We start from the raw sequence: 18,017 nt of genomic DNA, 5'->3' as shown, positions 1-18,017 counted from the left end.
AATACTGCTGCTATGTACAAGAATATAACTACTATAATACTGCTCCTATGTACAAGAATATAACTACTATAATACTGCCCCTATGTACAAGAATATAACTACTATAATACTGCCCCTATGTACAAGAATATAACTACTATAATACTGCTCCTATGTACAAGAATATAACTACTATAATACTGCTCCTATGTACAAGAATATAAACTACTATAATACTGCCCCTATGTACAAGAATATAACTACTATAATACTGCTCCTATGTACAAGAATATCACTATTATAATACTGCTCCTATGTACAAGAATATAACTACTATAATACTGCCCCTATGTACAAGAATATAACTACTATAATACTGCCCCTATGTACAGGAATATAACTACTATAATACTGCTCCTATGTACAGAATATAACTACTATAATACTGCTCCTATGTACAGAATATAACTACTATAATACTGCTCCTATGTACAGAATATAACTACTATAATACTGCTCCTATATACAAGAATATAACTACTATAATACTGCTCCTATGTACAAGAATATAACTATTATAATACTGCCCCTATGTACAATAATATAACTACTATAATACTGCTTCTATGAACAATAATATAACTACTATAATACTGCTCCTATGTACAAGAATATAACTACTATAATACTGCTCCTATGTACAAGAATATAACTACTATAATACTGCCCCCTATGTACAAGAATATAACTACTATAATACTGCTCCTATGTACAAGAATATAACTACTATAATACTGCCCCCTATGTACAAGAATATAACTACTATAATACTGCTCCTATGTACAAGAATATAACTACTATAATACTGCCTCTATGTACAAGAATATAACTACTATAATACTGCCCCTATATACAAGAATATAACTACTATAATACTGCTCCTATGTACAAGAATATAACTACTATAATACTGCTCCTATGTACAAGAATATAACTACTATAATACTGTCCCCTATGTACAAGAGTATAACTACTATAATACTGCTCCCAATGTACAAGAATATAACTACTATAATACTGCTCCCAATGTACAAGAATATAACTACTATAATACTGCTCCTATGTACAGGAATATAACTACTATAATACTGCCCCCATGTACAAGAATATAACTACTATAATACTGCTCCTATGTACAAGAATATAACTACTATAATACTGTCCCCTATGTACAAGAGTATAACTACTATAATACTGCTCCTATGTACAAGAATATAACTACTATAATACTGTCCCCTATGTACAAGAGTATAACTACTATAATACTGCTCCCAATGTACAAGAATATAACTACTATAATACTGCCCCCATGTACAAGAATATAACTACTATAATACTGCTCCTATGTACAAGAATATAACTACTATAATACTGCTCCTATGTACAGGAATATAACTACTATAATACTGCTCCTATATACAAGAATATAACTACTATAATACTGCCCTCTATGTACAAGAATATAACTACTATAATACTGCTCCCATGTACAAGAATATAACTACAATAATACTGCCCCTATGTACAAGAATATAACTACTATAATACTGCTCCTATGTAGAGGAATATAACTACTATAATACTGCCCCTATGTACAAGAATATAACTACTATAATACTGCTCCTATGTAGAGGAATATAACTACTATAATACTGTCCCCTATGTACAAGAGTATAACTACTATAATACTGCTCCTATGTACAAGAATATAACTCCTATAATACTGCTCCTATGTACAAGAATATAGCCAGTATAATACTCCCTGCTATGTACGTACATGAATAGCACTACTATAATACTGCCTCACATGGACGAGATTATAACTCCCATCACACCACCCTTGTGGGCACACACACCATCCTATGATCATTAGTTACTCTGACATTTATTACACGTATTGGAGCTGTACATGACACAGGTCCGTGTTTTGGTAACAACCTACAGAAGGATCCTTGAGAGTGACATCCTGGGGTTTCTCCATTCAGTCAGGGTCTCGATGTTTCCATGTGGGGGGAAGGGTCAGAGTTCTGGTGACTGTGGACCTCCAAGTTTTTGTGGTAGCACTGCAGACTGCAGAGCGGGACGTGAGTCCTAGAACAGGAGTATTTCTTTGGGTTGGTGCAGCCAGGGGCACCGCAAAGCTGTGGGGCAGGCAGTGCGGCCCGGGGTTCTGCCGGGACAGGGTGGGGAACTCCTGGGGGGTAAGACATGGTAATACTGTGGGCACTGTTCTGGTAACGGATAGTGGGGCACGGAGGCTGGCGGCCCCCTCTTCTTCCAGAGGCCGGCTTGGCGCCCCGGGATTTGGATGTCTTGGTCAGTCTCTCTATGGTCTGCTTTTTACTCTCCTCTGCTTTCTTTGCCGCCTGCAGTCTCCTCTTTCGAGCTTTCTCCTCTCTCTTCACCAACATCTCCTGAGACATCTCCTGCGGGGGTCGTGAGTAAACAGCTGGCGGGTACAAAGGGGCAGTGGGGGTCTGCTGCTTCTGCAAAAGGGCTCTCTGCGGAAAGACCAGCACATCACACACTGTAGGCAACATAGAGAAGAGAGGAAGGGAACGGGTGAAGGAGAGGGAGGGAGACGAGGAAACGGGAGGAGGGAAGGGGACGAGGAAAGGGGACGAGGGAAGGGGACGAGGGAAGGGGACGAGGGAAGGGGACGAGGGAAGGGGACGAGGGAAGGGGACGAGGGAAGGGGACGAGGGAAGGGGACGAGGGAAGGGGACGAGGGAAGGGGACGAGGGAAGGGGACGAGGGAAGGGGACGAGGGAAGGGGACGAGGGAAGGGGACGAGGGAAGGGGACGAGGGAAGGGGACGAGGGAAGGGGAGGGAAGGGGACGAGGGAAGGGGAGGGGAGGGAGACGAGGGAAGGGGAGGGGAGGAAGACGAGGGAAGGGGAGGGGAGGAAGGGAGACGAGGGAAGGGGAGGGGAGGGAGAGGAGGGAAGGGGAGGGGAGGAAGGGGAGGGGAGGGAGGGAGACGAGGGAAGGGGAGGGGAGGGAGGGAGACGAGGGAAGGGGAGGGGAGGGAGACGAGGGAAGGGGAGGGGAGGGAGACGAGGGAGGGGAGGGGAGGGAGGGAGACGAGGGAAGGGGAGGGGAGGGAGGGAGACGAGGGAAGGGGAGGGGAGGGAGACGAGGGAACGGGAGGGAGACGAGGGAAGGGGAGGGGAGGGAGGGAGACAGAGGGAAGGGGAGGGAGACAGAGGGAAGGGGAGGGAGACAGAGGGAAGGGGAGGGAGACAGAGGGAAGGGGAGGGAGGGAGACAGAGGGAAGGGGAGGGAGGGAGACAGAGGGAAGGGGAGGGAGGGAGACAGAGGGAAGGGGAGGGAGGGAGACAGAGGGAAGGGGAGGGAGGGAGACAGAGGGAACGGGAGGGAGGGAGACAGAGGGAACGGGAGGGAGGGAGACAGAGGGAACGGGAGGGAGGGAGACAGAGGGAACGGGAGGGAGGGAGACAGAGGGAACGGGAGGGAGGGAGACAGAGGGAACGGGAGGGAGGGAGACAGAGGGAACGGGAGGGAGGGAGACAGAGGGAACGGGAGGGAGGGAGACAGAGGGAACGGGAGGGAGGGAGACAGAGGGAACGGGAGGGAGGGAGACAGAGGGAACGGGAGGGAGGGAGACAGAGGGAACGGGAGGGAGACAGAGGGAACGGGAGGGAGGGAGACGAGGGAACGGGAGGGAGGGAGACGAGGGAACGGGAGGGAGGGAGACGAGGGAACGGGAGGGAGGGAGACGAGGGAACGGGAGGGAGGGAGACGAGGGAACGGGAGGGAGGGAGGGAGACGAGGGAACGGGAGGGAGGGAGGGAGACGAGGGAACGGGAGGCAGGGAGGGAGACGAGGGAACGGGAGGGAGGGAGACGAGGGAACGGGAGGGAGGGAGGGAGACGAGGGAACGGGAGGGAGGGAGACGAGGGAACGGGAGGGAGGGAGACGAGGGAACGGGAGGGAGGGAGACGAGGGAACGGGAGGGAGACGAGGGAACGGGAGGGAGGGAGGGAGACGAGGGAACGGGAGGGAGGGAGACGAGGGAACGGGAGGGAGGGAGGGAGGGAGACGAGGGAACGGGAGGGAGGGAGACGAGGGAACGGGAGGGAGGGAGACGAGGGAACGGGAGGGAGACGAGGGAACGGGAGGGAGGGAGACGAGGGAACGGGAGGGAGGGAGACGAGGGAACGGGCGTCCCTGCCTCTCCATACTGCACCCCACCAAGGATACCTTCCCATATTGTGCTTAACCCCCCATAGCGCACCCCCCCCACTACCACATACCATAATGTACTGCACCGCCAACCCCACCACCATACTGAACCTACCACACCCCAACCATACCACACCCACATACTGTCCCCCACCCACCCCCTATACCGCACTCACCTGGCGAGCGGTCAGCAGTGTATCGTCAGTCTCTCTCTTTAGATCGCCATTGACATCCAGATCTCCCCTCTCAAGAGCGTCCAACCAACGCAACTCCTCATCCTGCTCTGACACCGGAGCCGCAGCGGGCGAGGGCAGCGGATCCATGTTACTGTCCTCATCTATGACACATGGAGACCCAACACATCACATGCCGCCAGGAGGGCACAGTGACAAGATGTCAACCGGTATAGAGCAGCCCCAACACTGTATTGTACTAATAGTGCAGAACAGTCACAGCACACGGGAGACGGTATGGGGAACAAAGGAGACGGCACGGCACGACACGGGAGATGCGGGCCACAGGAATGCGGCACGGTGAACAGAGGAGATGACACGGGAGATGCGGGCCACAGGAATGCGGCACAGTGAACAGAGGAGAAGACACGGGGGATGCGGGCCACAGGACTGCGGCACGGTGAACAGAGGAGATGACACGAGAGATGAGGGCCACAGGAATGCGGCACGGTGAACAGAGGAGATGACATGAGAGATGAGGGCCACAGGAATGCGGCACGGTGAACAGAGGAGATGACACGGGGGATGCGGGCCACAGGAATGCGGCACGGTGAACAGAGGAGAAGACACGGGGAATGCGGGCCACAGGACTGCGGCACGGTGACCAGAGGAGATGACAGGGGAGATGCGGGCCACAGGAATGTGGCATGGTGAACAGAGGAGATTACACGGGGGATGCGGGCCACAGGAATGCGGCACGGTGAACAGAGGAGATGACATGAGAGATGAGGGCCACAGGAATGCGGCACGGTGAACAGAGGAGATGACACGGGGGATGCGGGCCACAGGAATGCGGCACGGTGAACAGAGGAGAAGACACGGGGAATGCGGGCCACAGGACTGCGGCACGGTGACCAGAGGAGATGACAGGGGAGATGCGGGCCACAGGAATGCGGCATGGTGAACAGAGGAGATTACACGGGGGATGCGGGCCACAGGAATGCGGCACGGTGAACAGAGGAGATGACACGAGAGATGAGGGCCACAGGAATGCGGCACGGTGAACAGAGGAGATGACACGGGGGATGCGGGCCACAGGAATGCGGCACGGTGAACAGAGGAGAAGACACGGGGAATGCGGGCCACAGGACTGCGGCACGGTGACCAGAGGAGATGACAGGGGAGATGCGGGCCACAGGAATGCGGCATGGTGAACAGAGGAGATGACACGGGGGATGCGGGCCACAGGAATGCGGCACGGTGAACAGAGGAGATGACACGGGGGATGCGGGCCACAGGAATGCGGCACGGTGAACAGAGATGACACGGGAGATGAGGGCTTCAGGACTGCGGCACGGTGAACAGAGGAGATGACACGAGAGATGAGGGCCACAGGAATGCGGCACGGTGAACAGAGGAGATGACACGAGAGATGAGGGCCGCAGGAATGCGGCACGGTGAACAGAGGAGATGACACGGGAGATGCGGGCCAAATAACCTGGCACAGGAGACGCAGTGCACAAAAACACGGCACGGTGAACAGTAGAGACAGCATGGGAGACGTGGAGGAGACGGAATGGGAGACGGGTAACAGAAGGGATGGCACAGGAGACATAACATGGAGACACGGTACAGAAACCCGGCATGGGGACAGGAAACATGGCACAAGTGATTAACGGTACAGAGACACGGCAGAGACAAAGACGACGTGGCACGGAGAGACTGTGTGGGAACAGGGGAAACATGGTGCGGGGACATACTACTCAGAATGTACAATCCTCTGGAACAACCGCTCACACATATGGCCACGGTCCACAACCGGAGGATTATACGACCCTCACTGACCGTCGCCTCGCACTGAGCCTTCGCTACCCATCATCACAATCACAGACCTCTCGGTGCCACAACCACCACCATACTCACCACCCACCCGACACCTACCCCGTACCTAGCCACGCCCGGTACTGCTCTATGGGGACTCCCTCCAGCGGCTCCTCGTCTTCATCCACCACCATAAGGGGGGACTGTGAGCGGGACTGCTCGGGGATGACGGTGAAGGTGGGCACACTGTGGGGAGAGGAGCTCATCAGTCTGTACACAGGGCGCACGGCCCCAGTCCGGGGGCACTTACCTTTTGGTGCCCAACACTTGTCCCCCCAGCTTGATCTTGAGGCGGAGCTGTGGTTTCAGGGTGGTCTTGGGATCAGCGGCGCGGGTCTGTGAGTGCACGGAGGGGGCGCCGCCATCCTGATGATGCTTCTTCTTATGTTTCTTGTGCTTCTTGTGTTTCTTCTTGTGAAGAACGTGAGATCCGACATCATCCTCGTCCCCTGAGAAGCCAAGCAAAAGGTCAGCTCCCCAGAACATGAGATCACAAGGCGCCAAAAATAAGGTCAGCCCCACCCCCGAAGATAAGGTCATCACCCCCACCCCCGAACATAAGATCACAGCGCACCTAAAATAAGGTCAGCCCCCCAAAACATAAGATCACAAGGCGCCAAAAATAAGGTCAGCCCCACCCCCGAAGATAAGGTCATCACCCCCACCCCCGAACATAAGATCACAGCGCACCTAAAATAAGGTCAGCCCCCCAAAACATAAGATCACAAGGCGCCAAAAATAAGGTCAGCCCCACCCCCGAAGATAAGGTCATCACCCCCACCCCCGAACATAAGATCACAGCGCACCTAAAATAAGGTCAGCCCCCCAAAACATAAGATCACAAGGCGCCAAAAATAAGGTCAGCCCCACCCCCGAAGATAAGGTCATCACCCCCACCCCCGAAGATAAGGTCATCACCCCCACCCCCGAACATAAGATCACAGCGCACCTAAAATAAGGTCAGCCCCCCAAAAACAAGAGCACAAGGCACCAAATATAAGGTCAGCCCCCACCCCCGAACATAAGATCACAGCGCCCCCCATCCTGAGATCACAGCGCCCCCATCCTGAGATCACAGCGCCCCCATCCTGAGATCACAGCGCCCCCCATCCTGACATCACAGCCCCCCCATCCTGACATCACAGCGCCCCCCATCCTGAGATCACAGCGCCCCCCATCCTGACATCACAGCGCCCCCCATCCTGACATCACAGCGCCCCCCATCCTGACATCACAGCGCCCCCCATCCTGACATCACAGCGCCCCCCCATCCTGACATCACAGCGCCCCCCCATCCTGAGATCACAGCGCCCCCCCATCCTGAGATCACAGCGCCCCCCCATCCTGACATCACAGCGCCCCCCCATCCTGACATCACAGCGCCCCCCCATCCTGACATCACAGCGCCCCCCCATCCTGACATCACAGCGCCCCCCCATCCTGACATCACAGCGCCCCCCCATCCTGACATCACAGCGCCCCCCCATCCTGACATCACAGCGCCCCCCCATCCTGACATCACAGCGCCCCCCCATCCTGACATCACAGCGCCCCCCCATCCTGACATCACAGCGCCCCCCCATCCTGACATCACAGCGCCCCCCCATCCTGACATCACAGCGCCCCCCCATCCTGACATCACAGCGCCCCCCCATCCTGACATCACAGCGCCCCCCCATCCTGACATCACAGCGCCCCCCCATCCTGACATCACAGCGCCCCCCCATCCTGACATCACAGCGCCCCCCCATCCTGACATCACAGCGCCCCCCCATCCTGACATCACAGCGCCCCCCCATCCTGACATCACAGCGCCCCCCCATCCTGACATCACAGCGCCCCCCCATCCTGACATCACAGCGCCCCCCCATCCTGACATCACAGCGCCCCCCATCCTGACATCACAGCCCCCCCATCCTGAGATCACAGCCCCCCCCCCATCCTGAGATCACAGCCCCCCCCCCATCCTGAGATCACAGCGCCCCCCATCCTGAGATCACAGCACCCCCCCATCCTGAGATCACAGCGCCCCCATCCTGAGATCACAGCGCCCCCCATCCTGAGATCACAGCGCCCCCCCATCCTGAGATCACAGCGCCCCCCCATCCTGAGATCACAGCGCCCCCCCATACTGAGATCACAGCGCCCCCCCATCCTGAGATCACAGCGCCCCCCATCCTGAGATCACAGCGCCCCCATCCTGAGATCACAGCCCCCCCCCCATCCTGAGATCACAGCGCCCCCCATCCTGAGATCACAGCGCCCCCCCATCCTGAGATCACAGCGCCCCCCATCCTGAGATCACAGCGCCCCCCCATCCTGAGATCACAGCGCCCCCCCATCCTGAGATCACAGCGCCCCCCCATCCTGAGATCACAGCGCCCCCATCCTGAGATCACAGCGCCCCCCATCCTGAGATCACAGCGCCCCCCCATCCTGAGATCACAGCGCCCCCCCATCCTGAGATCACAGCGCCCCCCCATCCTGAGATCACAGCGCCCCCCCATCCTGACATCACAGCCCCCCCATCCTGAGATCACAGCCCCCCCCATCCTGACATCACAGCCCCCCCCATCCTGACATCACAGCCCCCCCCATCCTGACATCACAGCCCCCCCCATCCTGACATCACAGCCCCCCCCATCCTGACATCACAGCCCCCCCCATCCTGACATCACAGCGCCCCCATCCTGAGATCACAGCCCCCCCCCCATCCTGAGATCACAGCGCCCCCCCCATCCTGAGATCACAGCGCCCCCCCATCCTGACATCACAGCCCCCCCCATCCTGACATCACAGCCCCCCCCATCCTGACATCACAGCCCCCCCCATCCTGACATCACAGCGCCCCCATCCTGAGATCACAGCCCCCCCCCCCATCCTGAGATCACAGCGCCCCAGGCCGGGCTGTGGAGGGAAATTGAGGAGCTGGAGGTTTGGCTACTGACTACAGCCCTGGATGACGGGGGCGCTGTATGACGGGGGGAGCTGTATGACGGGGGGCGCTGTATGACGGGGGGAGCTGTATGACGGGGGGAGCTGTATGACGGGGGGAGCTGTATGACGGGGGGAGCTGTATGACGGGGGGAGCTGTATGACGGGGGGAGCTGTATGACGGGGGGAGCTGTATGACGGGGGGAGCTGTATGACGGGGGGAGCTGTATGACGGGGGGAGCTGTATGACGGGGGAGCGGTATGATGGAGCTGCATGACGGGGGAGCTGTATGACGGGGGGAGCTGTATGACGGGGGAGCTGTATGACGGGGGGAGCTGTATGACGGGGGGAGCTGTATGACGGGGGGAGCTGTATGACGGGGGGAGCTGTATGACGGGGGAGCGGTATGATGGAGCTGCATGACGGGGGAGCTGTATGACGGGGGGAGCTGTATGACGGGGGAGCTGTATGACGGGGGGAGCTGTATGACGGGGGGAGCTGTATGACGGGGGAGCTGTATGACGGGGGGAGCTGTATGACGGGGGGAGCTGTATGACGGGGGGAGCTGTATGACGGGGGAGCTGTATGACGGGGGGGCGCTGTATGACGGGGGCAGCTGTATGACGGGGGGAGCTGTATGACGGGGGGAGCTGTATGACGGGGGGAGCTGTATGACGGGGGGAGCTGTATGACGGGGGGAGCTGTATGACGGGGGGAGCTGTATGACGGGGGGAGCTGTATGACGGGGGGAGCTGTATGACGGGGGGAGCTGTATGACGGGGGGAGCTGTATGACGGGGGGAGCTGTATGACGGGGGGAGCTGTATGACGGGGGGAGCTGTATGACGGGGGAGCTGTATGACGGGGGGAGCTGTATGACGGGGGGAGCTGTATGACGGGGGGAGCTGTATGACGGGGGAGCTGTATGACGGGGGAGCTGTATGACGGGGGGAGCTGTATGATGGAGCTGTATGACGGGGGGAGCTGTATGACGGGGGGAGCTGTATGACGGGGGGAGCTGTATGACGGGGGGAGCTGTATGACGGGGGGGCGCTGCATGACGGGGGCGCTGCATGACGGGGGGAGCTGTATGACGGGGGGAGCTGTATGACGGGGGGAGCTGTATGACGGGGGGAGCTGTATGACGGGGGGAGCTGTATGACGGGGGGAGCTGTATGACGGGGGGAGCTGTATGACGGGGGAGCGGTATGATGGAGCTGCATGACGGGGGAGCGGTATGATGGAGCTGCATGACGGGGGAGCTGTATGACGGGGGGAGCTGTATGACGGGGGGGCGCTGTATGACGGGGGGAGCTGTATGACGGGGGGAGCTGTATGACGGGGGGAGCTGTATGACGGGGGGAGCTGTATGACGGGGGGAGCTGTATGACGGGGGGAGCTGTATGACGGGGGGAGCTGTATGACGGGGGGAGCTGTATGACGGGGGGAGCTGTATGACGGGGGGAGCTGTATGACGGGGGGAGCTGTATGACGGGGGGAGCTGTATGACGGGGGGAGCTGTATGACGGGGGAGCGGTATGATGGAGCTGCATGACGGGGGAGCTGTATGACGGGGGGAGCTGTATGACGGGGGAGCTGTATGACGGGGGGGCGCTGTATGACGGGGGGAGCTGTATGACGGGGGGAGCTGTATGACGGGGGGAGCTGTATGACGGGGGGAGCTGTATGACGGGGGGAGCTGTATGACGGGGGGAGCTGTATGACGGGGGGAGCTGTATGACGGGGGGAGCTGTATGACGGGGGGAGCTGTATGACGGGGGAGCTGTATGACGGGGGGAGCTGTATGACGGGGGGAGCTGTATGACGGGGGGAGCTGTATGACGGGGGAGCTGTATGACGGGGGGAGCTGTATGACGGGGGGGCGCTGTATGACGGGGGCAGCTGTATGACGGGGGGAGCTGTATGACGGGGGGAGCTGTATGACGGGGGGAGCTGTATGACGGGGGGAGCTGTATGACGGGGGGAGCTGTATGACGGGGGGAGCTGTATGACGGGGGGAGCTGTATGACGGGGGGAGCTGTATGACGGGGGGAGCTGTATGACGGGGGGAGCTGTATGACGGGGGGAGCTGTATGACGGGGGAGCTGTATGACGGGGGGAGCTGTATGACGGGGGGAGCTGTATGACGGGGGGAGCTGTATGACGGGGGAGCTGTATGACGGGGGAGCTGTATGACGGGGGGAGCTGTATGATGGAGCTGTATGACGGGGGGAGCTGTATGACGGGGGGAGCTGTATGACGGGGGAGCTGTATGACGGGGGGAGCTGTATGACGGGGGGGCGCTGCATGACGGGGGCGCTGCATGACGGGGGGAGCTGTATGACGGGGGGAGCTGTATGACGGGGGGAGCTGTATGACGGGGGGAGCTGTATGACGGGGGGAGCTGTATGACGGGGGGAGCTGTATGACGGGGGAGCGGTATGATGGAGCTGCATGACGGGGGAGCGGTATGATGGAGCTGCATGACGGGGGAGCTGTATGACGGGGGGAGCTGTATGACGGGGGGGCGCTGTATGACGGGGGGAGCTGTATGACGGGGGGAGCTGTATGACGGGGGGAGCTGTATGACGGGGGGAGCTGTATGACGGGGGGAGCTGTATGACGGGGGGAGCTGTATGACGGGGGGAGCTGTATGACGGGGGGAGCTGTATGATGGCGCTGTATGACGGGGGAGCTGTATGACGGGGGGAGCTGTATGACGGGGGAGCTGTATGACGGGGGGAGCTGTATGACGGGGGGAGCTGTATGACGGGGGGAGCTGTATGACGGGGGAGCTGTATGACGGGGGGAGCTGTATGACGGGGGGAGCTGTATGACGGGGGGAGCTGTATGACGGGGGGAGCTGTATGACGGGGGGAGCTGTATGACGGGGGGAGCTGTATGACGGGGGAGCTGTATGACGGGGGGAGCTGTATGACGGGGGCGCTGTATGACGGGGGGAGCTGTATGACGGGGGGAGCTGTATGACGGGGGGAGCTGTATGACGGGGGGAGCTGTATGACGGGGGAGCTGTATGACGGGGGAGCTGTATGACGGGTGGAGCTGTATGATGGAGCTGTATGACGGGGGGAGCTGTATGACGGGGGGAGCTGTATGACGGGGGAGCTGTATGACGGGGGGAGCTGTATGATGGAGCTGTATGACGGGGGGAGCTGTATGACGGGGGGAGCTGTATGACGGGGGGCGCTGCATGACGGGGGCGCTGCATGACGAGAGTGCGGTGCTGGTGTGGTCGCTGTATAACGGGGTATTTCTCACCTGTTCCCTCCATGTGATAAACGGTGCACAATCCAAATAACACAAGACTTCCGGTCAGTGCTCCTCATAAAACGTCCGACAACGTCTTCCCGGAACTATATATTGATTCTTTCGTTTCCGCGGGAAGATAAAGAGCAAACACAGGAGAATCGCTCAGCGCCACCGCCATGTAGGTGGAGGAAGGAGAAAGGGACGTCAAGAGAGAGCGCGGCCTGCAGACTATTCCTCCCCACATTACACCCTGCAGACTATTCCTCCCCACATTACACCCTGCAGACTATTCCTCCCCACATTACACCCTGCAGACTATTCCTCCCCACATTACACCCTGCAGACTATTCCTCCCCACATTACACCCTGCAGACTATTCCTCCTCCTCCACACATTACACCCTGCAGACTATTCCTCCTCCACATTACTCCCTGCAGACTATTCCTCCCCACATTACACCCTGCAGACTATTCCTCCTCCACATTACACCCTGCAGACTATTCCTCCACCACATTACACCCTGCAGACTATTCCTCCTCCTCCACACATTACACCCTGCAGACTATTCCTCCTCCACATTACTCCCTGCAGACTATTCCTCCCCACATTACACCCTGCAGACTATTCCTCCTCCTCCACACATTACACCCTGCAGACTATTCCTCCTCCACATTACTCCCTGCAGACTATTCCTCCCCACATTACACCCTGCAGACTATTCCTCCTCCTCATTACACCCTGCAGACTATTCCTCCCCACATTACACCCTGCAGACTATTCCTCCTCCTCATTACACCCTGCAGACTATTCCTCCTCCCCATTACACCCTGCAGACCATTCCTCCTCCCCCACATTACACCCTGCAGACTATTCCTCCTCCTCCCCACATTACACCCTGCAGACTATTCCTCCCCCACATTACACCCTGCAGACTATTCCTCCCCAACATTACACCCTGCAGACTATTCCTCCTCCTCCCCACATTACACCCTGCAGACTATTCCTCCTCCACATTACACCCTGCAGACTATTCCTCCTCCCCACATTACACCCTGCAGACTATTCCTCCTCCCCACATTACACCCTGCAGACTATTCCTCCTCCCCACATTACACCCTGCAGACTATTCCTCCTCCCCATTACACCCTGCAGACTATTCCTCCTCCCCCACATTACACCCTGCAGACTATTCCTCCTCCCCATTACACCCTGCAGACTATTCCTCCTCCCCCACATTACACCCTGCAGACTATTCCTCCCCCACATTACACCCTGCAGACTATTCCTCCTCCTGCACATTACACCCTGCAGACTATTCCTCCTCCACACATTACACCCTGCAGACTATTCCTCCTCCACATTACACTCTGCAGACTATTCCTCCCCCACATTACACCCTGCAGACTATTCCTCCCCACATTACACCCTGCAGACTATTCCTCCTCCACATTACACCCTGCAGACTATTCCTCCTCCACATTACACCCTGCAGACTATTCCTCCCCCACATTACACCCTGCAGACTATTCCTCCTCCACATTACACCCTGCAGACTATTCCTCCTCCTCCACATTACACCCTGCAGACTATTCCTCCCCTCATTACACCCTGCAGACTATTCCTCCTCCTGCACATTACACCCTGCAGACTATTCCTCCTCCCCATTACACCCTGCAGACTATTCCTCCTCCCCATTACACCCTGCAGACTATTCCTCCTCCTCCCCATTACACCCTGCAGACTATTCCTCCTCCTCCCCATTACACCCTGCAGACTATTCCTCCTCCCCCACATTACACCCTGCAGACTATTCCTCCTCCCCCACATTACACCCTGCAGACTATTCCTCCTCCCCCACATTACACCCTGCAGACTATTCCTCCTCCCCCACATTACACCCTGCAGACTATTCCTCCCCCACATTACACCCTGCAGACTATTCCTCCCCACATTACACCCTGCAGACTATTCCTCCTCCACATTACACCCTGCAGACTATTCCTCCCCCACATTACACCCTGCAGACTATTCCTCCTCCTGCACATTACACCCTGCAGACTATTCCTCCTGCACATTACACACTGCAGACTATTCCTCCTCCCCACATTACACCCTGCAGACTATTCCTCCTCCACATTACACCCTGCAGACTATTCCTCCTCCACATTACACCCTGCAGACTATTCCTCCCCCACATTACACCCTGCAGACTATTCCTCCTCCTGCACATTACACCCTGCAGACTATTCCTCCTGCACATTACACACTGCAGACTATTCCTCCTCCTCCCCACATATCTGCAGACCATTCCTCATGTACTGCTCAGTACATGACTCATCCTCCCTGTTCTCGGTTGTTCCCTCTTTCTCCGTCTGTTCTCGTCCTCCCACACCCACAGACATCAGAACACTTGAAATCTCTCAAAAGCCTGATACCTGACCTGTGTGATCCCCCAATAATAACCAGATGACGAGCGATCAGTGTGATCCCCCAAAAATAACCAGACCCCGAGGGACAAGCGATCAGTGTGATCCCCCAATAATAACCAGACCCCGAGGGACAAGCGATCAGTGTGATCCCCCAATAATAACCAGACCCTGAGGGACGAGCGATCAGTGTGATCCCCCAATAATAGCCAGACCCTGAGGGACGAGCGATCAGTGTGATCCCCCAATAATAACCAGACCCTGCGGGACGAGCGATCAGTGTGATCCCCCAATAATAACCAGACCCTGAGGGACGAGCGATCAGTGTGATCCCCCAATAATAGCCAGACCCTGAGGGACGAGCGATCAGTGTGATCCCCCAATAATAACCAGACCCTGCGGGACGAGCGATCAGTGTGATCCCCCAATAATAACCAGACCCTGAGGGACGAGCGATCAGTGTGATCCCCCAAAAATAACCAGACCCCGAGGGACAAGCGATCAGTGTGATCCCCCAATAATAACCAGACCCCGAGGGACAAGCGATCAGTGTGATCCCCCAATAATAACCAGACCCTGATGGACGAGCGATCAGTGTGATCCCCCAATAATAACCAGACCCCGAGGGACAAGCGATCAGTGTGATCCCCAATAATAACCAGACCCTGATGGACGAGCGATCAGTGTGATCCCCCAATAATAACCAGACCCTGAGGGATGAGCGATCAGTGTGATCCCCCAATAATAACCAGACCCTGAGGGACGAGCGATCAGTGTGATCCCCCAATAATAACCAGATGACGAGCGATCAGTGTGATCCCCCAATAATAACCAGATGACGAGCGATCAGTGTGATCCCCCAATAATAACCAGACCCTGAGGGACGAGCGATCAGTGTGATCCCCCAATAATAACCAGACCCTGAGGGACGAGCGATCAGTGTAATCCCCCAATAATAACCAGATGACGAGCGATCAGTGTGATCCCCCAATAATAACCAGACCCTGAGGGACGAGCGATCAGTGTGATCCCCCAATAATAACCAGACCCTGAGGGACGAGCGATCAGTGTGATCCCCCAATAATAACCAGATGACGAGCGATCAGTGTGATCCCCCAATAATAACCAGATGACGAGCGATCAGTGTGATCCCCCAATAATAACCAGACCCTGAGGGACGAGCGATCAGTGTGATCCCCCAATAATAACCAGACCCTGAGGGACGAGCGATCAGTGTAATCCCCCAATAATAACCAGATGACGAGCGATCAGTGTGATCCCCCAATAATAACCAGACCCTGAGGGACGAGCGATCAGTGTGATCCCCCAATAATAACCAGAGCCCGAAGGACGAGAGATCCGTGTGATCCCCCAATAATAACCAGACCCTGAGGGACGAGTGTCAGTGTGATCCCCCAATAATAACCAGATGACGAGCGTCGGTGTGATCCCCCAAAAATAACCAGACCCCGAGGGACGAGCGATCAGTGTGATCCCCCAATAATAACCAGACCCTGAGGGACGAGCGATCAGTGTGATCCCCCAATAATAACCAGATGACGAGCGTCAGTGTGATCCCCCAATAATAACCAGACCCTGAGGGACGAGCGGTCAGTGTGATCCCCCAATAATAACCAGACCCTGATGGATGAGCGATCAGTGTGATCCCCCAATAATAACCAGACCCTGAGGGACGAGCGATCAGTGTGATCCCCCAATAATAACCAGATGACGAGCGTCAGTGTGATCCCCCAAAAATAACCAGACCCTGAGGGACGAGCGATCAGTGTGATCCCCCAATAATAACCAGACCCTGATGGATGAGCGATCAGTGTGATCCCCCAATAATAACCAGAGCCCGAGGGACGAGAGATCAGTGTGATCCCCCAATAATAACCAGATGACGAGCGATCAGTGTGATCCCCCAATAATAACCAGACCCTGAGGGACGAGCGATCAGTGTGATCCCCCAATAATAACCAGACCCTGATGGATGAGCGATCAGTGTGATCCCCCAATAATAACCAGAGCCCGAGGGACGAGAGATCAGTGTGATCCCCCAATAATAACCAGACCCTGAGGGACGAGCGATCAGTGTGATCCCCCAATAATAACCAGACGCTGAGGGACGAGCGATCAGTGTGATCCCCCAATAATAACCAGACCCTGATGGACGAGCGATCAGTGTGATCCCCCAATAATAACCAGACCCTGAGGAACGAGCGATCAGTGTGATCCCCCAATAATAAGCAGACCCTGATGGACGAGCGATCAGTGTGATCCCCCAATAATAACCAGACCCTGATGGATGAGCGATCAGTGTGATCCCCCAATAATAACCAGAGCCCGAGGGACGAGAGATCAGTGTGATCCCCCAATAATAACCAGATGACGAGCGATCAGTGTGATCCCCCAATAATAACCAGACCCTGAGGGACGAGCGATCAGTGTGATCCCCCAATAATAACCAGACCCTGAGGGACGAGCGATCAGTGTGATCCCCCAATAATAACCAGACCCTGATGGATGAGCGATCAGTGTGATCCCCCAATAATAACCAGAGCCCGAGGGACGAGAGATCAGTGTGATCCCCCAATAATAACCAGACCCTGAGGGACGAGCGATCAGTGTGATCCCCCAATAATAACCAGACCCTGAGGGACGAGCGATCAGTGTGATCCCCCAATAATAACCAGACCCTGATGGACGAGCGATCAGTGTGATCCCCCAATAATAACCAGACCCTGAGGGACGAGCGATCAGTGTGATCCCCCAATAATAAGCAGATTCTGATGGACGAGCGATCAGTGTGATCCCCCAATAATAACCAGACCCTGATGGATGAGCGATCAGTGTGATCCCCCAATAATAACCAGATGACGAGCGATCAGTGTGATCCCCAATAATAACCAGACCCTGAGGGACGAGCGATCAGTGTGATCCCCCAATAATAACCAGACCCTGAGGGACGAGTGTCACGATAATGCCATATCATATTGTGAGTTTAGAAGGACATGGCTTTCTACACACACCATGCAGCTGCATCCTCCACCCAAAGGCAAAGCCAAGAGCAGCCACACTAAGTAAC

The 18,017-nt window shown here is 56.0% G+C and overlaps 1 protein-coding gene across 1 annotated transcript; it reads right to left on the bottom strand.

Annotated features, from left to right (window-relative positions):
* Nucleotides 1-1,907: 1,907 nt before the first annotated feature.
* INO80B (INO80 complex subunit B) lies at nucleotides 1,908-12,634 on the bottom strand. Its single transcript, XM_077280459.1, has 5 exons — nucleotides 12,513-12,634; nucleotides 6,550-6,748; nucleotides 6,367-6,485; nucleotides 4,422-4,582; nucleotides 1,908-2,540 (listed from the first exon to the last, which is right to left on the bottom strand). The coding sequence occupies exons 1-5, from the start codon at nucleotides 12,523-12,525 to the stop codon at nucleotides 2,025-2,027; spliced, it is 1,008 nt and encodes a 335-aa protein (XP_077136574.1). The 5' UTR covers nucleotides 12,526-12,634; the 3' UTR covers nucleotides 1,908-2,024.
* Nucleotides 12,635-18,017: the final 5,383 nt, after the last annotated feature.

Source organism: Ranitomeya variabilis, chromosome 1 (genome assembly GCF_051348905.1).
Source record: "Ranitomeya variabilis isolate aRanVar5 chromosome 1, aRanVar5.hap1, whole genome shotgun sequence".
In the NCBI taxonomy this organism is placed as follows: domain Eukaryota; kingdom Metazoa; phylum Chordata; class Amphibia; order Anura; family Dendrobatidae; genus Ranitomeya; species Ranitomeya variabilis.
This window is presented reverse-complemented; position numbering and strand designations above follow the sequence as displayed.

Excerpts from the sequence above, each read along its gene's own strand:
- INO80B (XM_077280459.1), bottom strand. Across the intron at positions 6,486-6,549 it reads CAAGTGTTGGGCACCAAAAG|TGTGCCCACCTTCACCGTCA; the intron begins GTAAGTGCCCCC and ends CTCTCCCCACAG. Across the intron at positions 2,541-4,421 it reads CACTGCTGACCGCTCGCCAG|AGAGCCCTTTTGCAGAAGCA; the intron begins GTGAGTGCGGTA and ends GTCTTTCCGCAG.